This window comes from Nothobranchius furzeri, chromosome 2, assembly GCF_043380555.1.
Source record: "Nothobranchius furzeri strain GRZ-AD chromosome 2, NfurGRZ-RIMD1, whole genome shotgun sequence".
In the NCBI taxonomy this organism is placed as follows: Eukaryota; Metazoa; Chordata; class Actinopteri; order Cyprinodontiformes; family Nothobranchiidae; genus Nothobranchius; species Nothobranchius furzeri.
Window position 1 is genome coordinate 2,857,188 of NC_091742.1, and position 11,230 is coordinate 2,868,417.

General features: G+C 43.1%; 1 protein-coding gene across 2 annotated transcripts; it reads right to left on the reverse strand.

The window, feature by feature from the left end:
- Positions 1 to 307: 307 nt before the first annotated feature.
- On the reverse strand, positions 308 to 10,855 carry esr1 (estrogen receptor 1). 2 transcript variants are annotated; one of them, XM_054747918.2, is made up of 10 exons: positions 10,720 to 10,855; positions 9,625 to 10,050; positions 8,011 to 8,219; positions 7,291 to 7,407; positions 6,712 to 6,890; positions 6,485 to 6,638; positions 3,749 to 3,887; positions 2,646 to 2,779; positions 1,839 to 2,022; positions 308 to 790 (listed from the first exon to the last, which is right to left on the reverse strand). In XM_054747918.2, the coding sequence occupies exons 1-10, from the start codon at positions 10,728 to 10,730 to the stop codon at positions 487 to 489; spliced, it is 1,857 nt and encodes a 618-aa protein (XP_054603893.1). In that variant the 5' UTR covers positions 10,731 to 10,855; the 3' UTR covers positions 308 to 486. The 2 variants fall into 2 exon arrangements, with proteins under 2 accessions (XP_054603893.1, XP_070398945.1); XM_070542844.1 differs by lacking the exon at positions 10,720 to 10,855 and adding an exon at positions 10,140 to 10,290.
- Positions 10,856 to 11,230: the final 375 nt, after the last annotated feature.

The following is an 11,230-nucleotide window of genomic DNA, read 5'->3' on the forward strand; positions in this document are numbered from 1 at the left end:
TCATCACATTTCACCCTTGGCTCATGTCAAAAGGTGACAAATTCCCCCAAATAATCGTAACGCGTAATTATCTCTCTTATGCAAAAGTAAAAATAATGCCCATGAACCCCTACGATCAAAGAGGAAGTGCACTTTGGTCGACAGAAAAATTAGCTGCTCATCTCAAGCTGTAGCGATGCTAACAGAGTGCCACAACAAGACCCAAATACCTGCTGTCTTTCAAAATAAAAGCTTTAGTAAAAGCTGCTAAAAATAAAAAAAATTATAGATATTAAGAAAATAAAGAAGCAAATAAGATGAATGGCTTTGAGGCTCAGATTGTTCTGACGTGAAGTTTAAGAGAGCGACCTCTCCCCGTCAGCTATAAAATCACTTTATTTCACTCATAAATAATTCTCTAATGAAATTAAATCTAACATTAGCTTAAAGCTTCACTTTCAAACGTCAGAAACGCTTCTGAGCTTCAGGTGATGCTTCGGATCCGACTCACACGGTGTTGGTGCAGTCAGGGCGGGAGCCTCCAAACTGCAGGACGCTTGGTGCTGAAGGGGTTCTGCTCAGGTTCTCGATACTGCCTCGAGGTCCTGAAGTGGAACCTGGCGAGGAGGAGCACCCACCGCTGCTGCTGCTGCTGCTGGTGGAGGGGGGGCTTCGTTCAGCCTGGGACAAGGACTGAGATGATTTAACGGGGCGGTGGAGGCGGTGAGCGTCGAGCATCTCCAGCAGCAGATCATACAGAGGCACTTTGTTCTTACACTTCATGCTGTACAGATGCTCCATGCCTTTGTTGCTGCAACAGACACAAAAAACAAGCGTCAATTCAAATGATAATTTAACGTCCTTTAAAGATCATTATAAGGTTTTCCCCATTTGGTTCATTCTCTTATGGCATGAACCTCCAACGAATCTAACATTCATGAATTTGTATTTTTAAATCTGATAGTTAAATGTTAGTGACACACGAATTATTCACGATAAACTTAATTTAGGTCATTAACAGGAAGTCTGGAACATTGCGTGTTTATATATCCCCTTTGTTTTCAGCCTAAATGCACATTAATGAAGTTTTAAAAGCCTTTTTTATTCAACATTCAATTAGAATTTCATGAGCATATTTATGTCATGGGATGGAGCGTGCATGTTACCTATGTCTGCAACAGATGGAACAAATCAGGTCTTTCTGGTGCTTCAAAAGCATCAAAGCCAGCTTCATTTATAATGCTTATTAAAGGGGACCTTATTTCTTAAGTTTTAATAGTTCTATTGTTGATACCTAACATGTTTATTAAGTAATTTACACTAAATCACTCTCACATGAAGTGATTTCAGTTTTCAGAACCTTCCAAAATGAGCCGTTTCAGGGCTCTGTCACCGTAAGAACACAAGCTGGAGCTGGCCACGCCCACCCATCACCCACTCAGGCTGCTATGAGCGTAGAAGCTCAGATGTCCAGGAGGGGGTTCAAAGTTGAGCCGCTGCTCCTTCAGCATCAGCTCTCTCTCTCTTGCACGTCAAAGATTTTTTTCTAATTTCCCTGCTTGTGACATCACAAACAGATTTTTAAAAAACAGCTTGTTTTAGGCACATAATTCCTAAAACCAAACACTGACAGACAACAGATGGACAAAATCTTTCACATTTGGAGTTTTTATAGAAGCATTAGAGACCAACATGGCAGCACAAAAGGATGAATCATATGTCCCCTAACAAACATTTTTTTTCTGTGTTGTTTTCTTTTTGAGTTATCTACGTTATCGTTTGGACTCATCCGACTCATCCTCTAAAATGTTCAATTCTAAATTTGCTAAAAACAAAACAGCATCAGACCATTTCCTTACCTCATGTGCCTGATGTGGGAAAGCAGTAGGAGCAGCTGGGCCTGCCGCCTCGCCTGCTCCCGAACCGAGAAGCCTGATTGGCTGATGTGATGTATAAGCGCATCAGTGATGGTGTCCAGCATGCTCTGCACCGCTGCGCTGTCGTGAAGGGGCTCCATTGTTCCAGTGCAAAAAGAAAAGGCGCCTGACGAGAAAAAATATGTTCAGTTTGTAGCTTTGTCCTCTAATTTCTGCAAAAACAAAGGCGAGTAAATCAGCAGCAACAATTAAAACTGATTCAACTTCGTTCAGATTAATTTAAAACTCCAACACTAAAGCTTTTATTAGAAGTTATTAAATGTGACTCATGCATGTAAATAGAAGCAGATATTTAGGATGCAGGTTTGCAATCACGAAGTAATCAAAAGTTCATCATGATCCTGAGCGTCTCATCTCATCCTTCTGGCATTTTAGTCCTTTTGCTTCCCTTATAGAATATTTCCATCGCCATGACAAACAAACACACCCTCCTCAGCTGTCCCATGTTGCTGTGGCAACGGCTGTTGAGCATATTGACGGTACAGGCCTTTCCAGAACACTCTGTTCGTCTAATGTGCCTGAGCAGCTCTGAGAGCTACACCTCTTGTGGGCGGATTTTGACTCTGTTCAATATTTACTCTCTGGAGCGGAGATGGAAACCTGTGACGTAGCACGCATACGACCCAAACTGTGAAACTTTAGAGCTTTTTGTTTTGTTATTTTCTATCAAATGTCCCTGATGCCTGCAGGCAGAGTTTTCATGCACTGGAGGGAAGAGGTTTGCCTCACCAGAGTTGAGCAGAATGATCGCTTTAAGGCAGACAAATTCCTCCGGTTTGAGTTTGAGCATGCGGAAGCGGGAAGCAGTGGCCAGCAGCATGTCAAAGATCTCGGTCATACCCTCGACGCAGTCGCCCTCGTTCCTGGAATGCAGAGCTTACATTTTGTTTTGTTTTTGAAAAGCACATAAATCAAGGTTGTAAGTCAGAAACGTAAGCGGTGATTTGAGGAAAACAGATCCCAAGGTCTGGTCTGCAGTGGGAAGAAGAAGCTGATGCATTTCAGTTGTGAAACTATCCACTAATGCACTGAATCACTGCCGTGCTCCATTTGTGAGGGGAAGATGGATAACATCCAGTTGCTTCAGTGCAAGATAAACTTGGAGAGCTCAGAGGTAAGGGAATGCATCCACGCTGACCTGCAGCATTTTAGTCATCATGTCCAATTGACGAGGACACTCATTCAGAGGCCAGGTTTCAGAGATAATACTCTGTAAAACACTTTTGATCAGATGGAACCATCAGAGTGTAAAAGCCCTGTCTGTCTGCATGTCTCCCTCACCCCTGTCGCTGTCGCCTCTCCTCTCCCTTTCTCCTACAGGTTGATGCTGCGGTTTGACCAGCCTGTTTACTCTGAACATGAGGAGAAACGAAAGGAACAAGCTGTGCCTGCGAAGCAGAAAACACCCATGCCTCCTGTCTCTCTGCATCTCCACTTTCTGATCTTTTCTTTTCTTTTCATCATTTAGCTCCTCAGTTTCGTTTCCAGTCACCTCCCTCTCTATTTCTCTCTGCTGCTCCCCGTCTCCCATCATTCTTTGCATTGAGGCTTCGATTAAATCCCCATCCTGGTTTCCAGCTCAGCCTTGTAATGATCAGAGTGTGTGTGTGTGGGGGGGGGGGGGACTTCTGGTTAGCTAGTGGCTGCTCTCCTCTCTGTGGGGAACATGTAATTAGTCTTTCACTCTGTGCCAGATGTGTTGGGATGGCACAAAAGGCTGGCAAGGTGTGACATGATAAATCTACAATGCTGATGGATCACTTTTAAGATCTGACATGGAAGAGGGGAAAAAAGAAGAAGAAGGGTAAATGTGTTCGTCAGCGAGGATGAACCTGTCCAGTATGAGGTCCTGTGCAAAGATGAGCTTTCCAGGGCAGTGGATGGACCTCCAAATTAGCCCAATCATAAGAACCTCCAGCCAGGAGCTCTCCAGCAGCAGAACCTGGTCATGGAGGGACAGCTGCAGAAAGCCTGGAAACACACACACACACACACACACGATCTTCATGAGCTATTCGGTTTTAAATGTTTTTTTTTCTGATCACCTTTAACATAAAGAGTCTTATCACTGGTTCCCAGCTGTTTTCATTCATTTGTAATCACAGCCTATTTATTTCTTTTGTCCCCTCTGGAGCCCGTTTAGGGCCCCTCGCAATTACAGCTGTGTATCTTTGGGCTTTTAGTGACGCACGAGGTCGTAATGCCTCAAAATAAGGATTTACTCCTTCAGTCAGGTGAACGTGTGTGTGTGTGTGTGTGTGTGTGTGTGTGTGTGTGTGTGTGTGTGTGTGTGTGTGTGTGTGTGTGTGTGTGTGTGCGTGTGTGTGTGTGTAGCACACCTTCTAATGCATTTAGGCTCTATGGGGTGCCAGCAGATTGACTAAACAATCCTCTCAAAGGTGATGACTGTAACTACCTTCACCTTAATGGCTCTACGTGTGTGTGTGTGTGTGTGTGTGTGTGTGAGTGTGTGTGTGTGTGTGTGTGTGTGTGTGTGTGTGTGTGTGTGTGTGTGTGTGTGTGTGTGTGTGTGTGTGTGTGTGTGTGCGTGCGCACGCGCGCGCGCGTGCACACGCTGTTACCCTAAAGGTTATGGTGGCAAAAGACATAAAATAAAAACACAACAGAGAGCAAAGACCTGATACATAATAAATCTGTGCACGGACATTCAAACCTGACAAAAACTGATAATCATATCAACTAAACTACAGGATTGAAAATGATAATGATATAGAAACTGTTAAAGGTGCGGTTCAATCATTTAAGAAATACATTTGCACTGGTCTTTAGTAGGAATGAATGCCTTGTAAGTCGTACTCGGGGTACAAAAAGCCCTGGTGCGCCTGTTTCAGGACGACTGCCAGACCCAAGTAGAGCTTCAGACGGCAGGATTTGGAGTATTCCTTCCTGAAATTTGAAAGTCTCACCTCTGACTGGCTAATAGCAACTCTACCGCTGACTCCATTTACAACCTTGATGTTTTATCTCCACAAATAACACAAGCCTGGAGGATTCCTGCCATGTGGTGGAGTTGCTAATGCTAATGGTTAGCTTCTACTAGCAGAGACGTTCTCGGCTGTTTCCTGGACGCTAAACCAACAGCCTTCCCCGTCGTGAGTAAAGATGGGTGAGTCTATCAATGTTAATTAACAGTGTGACGTAGATCTGTCAGGATTTTCTAATCCTAGAGTTTCACCGTCTGTTTTCTATCAGAAGCTAACGCAGGAGATAGGTGTAGGAGACTATTTTCTTGTTCAACCTGCATGAAAAACTCAGAGTGACCAAATATAATCAGAAATAATCACTATAAAGGTTTTTTCAGTGATCCACACCTTTAAAAAAAAGTCCAATGAACTCTGTATTGCTCTTGTGTTTTCTGCGGTTTGGGATGCGTGCTGTCGTTCCAGCTAACTGAATCTGCATCATTTGATGTGATACAGATTTTCTGAGCAATTCTAGATATTAAATCCAATATTAATTAGACAAAAATCAAATAAAAAGGCAGAAAATACTTAACCAGTCTGAAATGTTACCACACTGCGACCAGATGGTTGTGGTGATCTCACTAACATCCAGTCTGGGTCATTTTTGACCTTTCTTGTTCTGGCTAAATGAAAGAGGTCTAAGAAAAACGCTCCTCTTGTAGGAAAAAGTTTCTGCAGTCAAGATGACCAGCCTGCCTGGGAGCGGCAAAGGTGAAAAAGGTGCTAAACGTGCAAATCTGGTCTTGTTTTAGAATTTATTTGCTAAAAGAAAAGCTTCTGTCAGTCTAAAAACAAAAGGCAAATATCTTTAATATTAACTTTATTTGATATTAAAACTGGGTTTATTAGTTGTAAATGGATGACTACATTATTATGACTAATTATAGATCATTTGGTAACACTTTACAATAAGGGTGCCTTTATTAATGTTACTTATTGCATTATTAAGCATGAATAAACTATTAAATAAAGTATTAACAGCTGCTTAATATTAATGTTATTATTAAGTAATGCATTCCTAAACAAACACCCCCTGGCCCTTTGTCCGAACCTAAAAGACATGGCGCAGTGGTTAGAGCTGCAGCGCGAAGGTCCTGGGTTCGATTCCCGGCCTGGGATCGTTCTGCATGGAGTTTGCATGTTCTCCCTGTGCATGCGTGGGTTCTCTCCGGGTACTCCGGCTTCCTCCCACAGTCCAAAAACGTGGTCTCTCTACATTGTCCTCAGGTGTGTGTGTGTGTGTGTGTGTGTGTGTGTGTGTGTGTGTGTGTGTGTGTGTGTGTGTGTGTGTGTGTGTGTGTGTGTGTGTGATTGTTTGTCCTGTGTGTCTCTGTGTTGCCCTACGATGGACTGGCTCTCTGTCCAGGGTGTACCCCGCCTACTTGCCCGTTGACTGCTGGAGATAGGCACCAGCCCCCCCGCGACCCTACGTGGACAAAGCGGGTTCAGAAGATGGATGGAATATCAGGAATTAAGTAAAGGGACACTTTGTTTATTAATGCACTAAGTAACGTTACTGTGAAGCGTTATCGATAATTTAGTGATTTCCCTTGAGTGAAGGGAGAAATCTTTCTGTTTTCAAACCTGGAAGCTTCTTAGCCCAGGCGATCATGTGGACCAGCTCCTTGTCAGCCATGCTGGTGAGCAGGGTCATCATGGTGACCTCGGTGTAGGGTCGGCTCAGCTTCTGACGGGAACAGAGAATTGGGGGCTCGGCACCCTGGAGCAAGAGGAGCACCTGGAGACGGAAAGAACAAACGTATCTATAAATGGAAAAGAAGACTTCTTGTTTTCTCCAGAGGAATCAGCACCTGCTCCGGAGGAAGACTGCTCATTGAAGATCTCCCTCCTCCACCCGGGCTGCTGTTGCTGCGTTTTCTCCCATCATGATGCGTTGCTGCTTTCTGCTCCACGCCTTTACCAACCTTGTCTCTGTCGCCGCCTCGTCTTTTGTCACGCCGCAGAACGCGACCCCGGTCTTTGCGCACACCTTGGAGACACAGCAGACAAACACGCTCAGAGTTGTCGAACCACAACATCTAGTTTGCAGATTACACAGATAGCTAAACGATTCGAGAGGTATGAAAACAAAAACGTTGATGCGTAGTAATCAGCACTCGTACTCCTTAAAAGCAAATCTTTTCAAGGTCTTGTTAAAGTTCATGTTTATCTGTTTCCACCAGCGCTCTGGTATTTATGCTATCGAGCACTGAGCAGAGCCAGGATGGACCAATTAGTTTTCAGCTATTATGAGAAGAATCTGATGATAAACTGCTAAAAATACTTAAACAATCAAAATTATGAGCCCAGAATTTAACAACAAATTTATAAAATTGCAAAAAAGAATAAAAGTGATGAAAAAAATCCATTAAGTTGGTTATTCTGCTCACCTCCTTTCATCATACCCACTTCGTAACACTTCCTTAGACGACAAGCTTGGCAGCTCTTCCTCCGATTCCTGTCAATAGTACACTGATTGGTCGCTGGGCACATATAGTCATTGTGACCTGAAAAGGAAGGAAATCTATTAGTTTTACTCTTTGAGTCCAATATCCAGCTCAGATTCAAGCTATTTGGCAGCCAGGAACACTCCATTCCCTACTCTAAATGGATCTAAGATGGAGAAAATTAAAACATAGCATCTTGGTTTTTGTTATTGCCATGGTGACTGTTGGTTTCCTCATGACCGTTCCTTTTGCTGGATCCAACAGAGGACGGTTCCCTGTGCTCACAGAGCCGTGGATGCTTAGAAGTCGCGTACAGAAGAAAACTAAAAGTTAACAAATGATTACTACGTTTTTTTATGACATGCATCTTCCCCTTTATGACAGCGACTCCACTTGGGTCTGACAGCTTATGTTTCATTCAAGGTTGCAGGTAATTCACCGCTGCATAATGAGACATGCAAACAGCCGACTGTGTAACTCGCAAAGCTCATTCTCATCTTCTCAGTAACAAATCTTCCCAGGTGCCTCTGATAAAACATCATGAAACACCTTCAGCTGACAGAAGGAGACAAGACTATTTATGGAGTTATTATAAGTATTGTGTGTTTTATGACTGATGCGATAAAGGAGGGTTAAGTCTGACAGTGTTATAGCGTCTCCTACCTTGAATGCTCCTCTTGAAGAAGGCCTTGCAGCCTTCACAGGACCACACCCCATAGTGGTACCCAGAGGCGTAGTCGCTGCACACGGCACAGAAACGTGTCTCTTTGGCCATCTCAAACCCCCCAGCTCCGGCTCCTAACTCCCCCACACTGAATGCCTCGTCACGGGCGTCACACTGGTCCTCTCTGGAGGCTGGCTGGTGACTGGATCTGCAACGAGTCATGAATTTTAATTTGTTGATTAAACTGCGGTACTCATAAAACACTATAAATAACAGTTTTTTATTAGCATATGAGGATAAAAAGCAATGTTTAGACGATTATGCAGAACAAATACCAGTTTTGTCATTTTTAAAAGTGTTTAGAGCCATTAAATCCATTCCAGATGAGAGGTGAACCTTTGCATAGTGACTTTAAAAATGACAGAGGCCTCGTGTTTTCCACCTGAGACTGCATGTGCACTTGTGTTGTTCTTACGTATTGTTCCTCTCTCAAGGTCCTTTACCAAGTCCTTAATCTCTGGAATTAGAAACCCGGACAGCGCTTGATCCTTTACAGAGAGATAATAGTGCTGTTTTGTTTGAAGCTAGAGATAAAAAGCTCTGCGATTATTTAATTATGTTTTGTTTTAAGGCGTTTTAACGACTCAACCAAACCGCCAATGCTATACACTGCAAAAAGTGATTTTCAAAAAAGCTAAAAAAAAGTCTTGATTTTGAACATTTTTTCTTATTTATGTAAAAAAACGTTATCTGCAAAAACAAAACTAATTGAAAAAAGTTTAATATTCTTAAATATGACCAAGTTTTCTTATTTTGAGTGCAAAAAATATGAATTTATCATTATATTAACTAGTGAATAAATCAAAGAATATTTACCTCATTACATAAGAATGTTTTTTTTCTTAGACTAAAAATACAGGTGAAACTCTGAAAATTAGAATATCAAGCAAAAGTTTATTTATTTCAGTAACTTGACTTAAAAGGTGAAACTAATAAATGAGATGGACTCATTCTATGCAAAGCCAGATATTTTAAGCCTTTCTTTGTTATAATTGGGATGATTGTGGTGTACAGCTTATAAAAAGCCCCGAATTCAAAATCTCAAGACAATCGGAATATTGTGAAAATGTTCCATATTCTAAGCTCAAAGTGTCACACTCTAATCAGCTAATGAATCATAAACATCTGCACAGGGTTCCTGGGCCTTTAGATGGTCTCTCAGTCTAAGATGGATCACAGAAATAAATGGGCTTGAGCACGATATTCTAATTTTTTGAGTTTCACCTGTAAAACAAAATGTCTAAAAGCAGTTTTTCATTTAACTTTCTTGTGATTTTTTTGTGGTAAATTAGAAATAAAGTGTATAATTATGCAGCAGTAATTTGCATCAAAATGAAACCATGAAAAAAATTGGGGAAATACACCCAAATAAGTATTTTTTAAATATATTTTTTATGAAATGGCCTCCTAAAGTCTTTATTAATAATTGACTAAACTCATCTGACATTTTAGATTGACTTGATCTTAGCAGTTCTATCAAGTCCTGCTCCAGCCTGTGCTCACCATCAGTGATTAACGAGTGGTGCACGCTCGTTTAAATTCAAATCTCATACCTGTAGATGGGAGTTGAAGCAGCTTCCAGATAGTGGTGACCGGGAGGGTGCATAAAGGGGCTGAGTCTTGGACTGGTGGGCACAAACACCAGAGGACTGGTTGGCCCACTCCCCAGAGACTGCAGGCTGCCATCAGACGGAGGTCCATGGGCGTCCAGAGGAGCAGAGTAGTACCCTGTGGTGGAGCTGCTGTAAAGAGGAGTTGGGGCAGGGGTGGGGGCGGCGTAGTCGTACGTCCCCTCTAGGAAGTCCACAGCGGCGACCCCTCCAGAGCCTCGGCTCTCTTCAGGGTACATGTCGCTGAGGAGGGCACGGGGCGAGGGTGAGAGCCGAGGTGGGGAGAGGGTCTCCAGCTCTGAGGAGGCTGGGCTGATCCTGGTTCGGAGCGCTGGTCCAAACTGCTTCCTGCTCTGCAGCGGGCTCTGCCTGAACATCACAGCACAACAGCACTGATAAGCAACATGATTTAGACCCGCTCTCCCATTTGTTGGGTGGGAGAGAGGAGTACTGCTCACCCTCTCCTTCCTCTCTTCTTTCTCTCTCTGGATCTCGTCTCTCCTAGAACTCCTGTCAAGCAACTTGGAGAGACCTCTGAGTCCTCTTTTGCTCTGTCTGCCTTCAGGTTCTGCTCAACAGGCTCTAAAAAAAAGACTCCTCCCAATCCACTTCGTTATTTTTTTCCTGAGTGTAGTGTTTCCCTCTTTTCCTTTAAAGTGTGGGAGTCAGGGAAAGCTGGTGGGAGAGAGGAAAAGACAAGAAGGAATGACAGAAATAGTGATTCCCAAATAACTTCCCCGTCTCCTCTCCTCCACATGGCCATTTCCACTTCACCTTTGCATTAAATAGCTTTTAGCGGCTGCATCTGGATGCCAGACAGGAGGAAACTCTATAGCAGCACGACTATCTCTGAATATTCTTCCTTCATTTAGATGATCCTGAGCGCACAGCAAAGATCCCCGCTCTATTTGCAGCCTAATGACTAAATCCACCTGATGCACGGCAGCCGATCGCTGTGAAAACGGGATAAAAGTAAACAGCTTCACAACTCACGAGCTAAAAAACAATAAAAAAAATCCTGCATGAGACTCCACTCACCTCTCACACATGAATCATCCTCAGATATGCTGCGCAACGGCGGCTGATTTCCTTCTCCCTTCCTCTCTGCCTGCCTCACAGGCATCTAGATGGGCTCGTCGGACTCGCTGGGAACAGTGGAAAGGTTTAAAAACGGATAAACAAATTAAAGATGCAGCCAAATCAATAGCCATGGTGCGTTTAGGAGCCAGGTCACCATAACACAGCAAACAAAGCGGGAGGTCAAATCTCATTCTGACGGACAATAATTATGCAACCAAGTCCAAATAAGGGTGTAGATGGATGTTTTTTACAATAGATGCACAATCTAAGTGATCTTTCTGTGAAGTTTAGAATGAAACTGCAGGAAATGGAAGGATTTTTCTGGTTCTACAGGTTGGTGTTGCGTCATAATGAATCATCAGCAGCAGATTAAAAAGGATTTGTGCAAAGATGCGAGGGGACAGTTTTTGTTTGTGCAGTGCAAAAGTTTCAGGTTTGGGACCATCAGGGACCTTTGATGTCCTGGGAT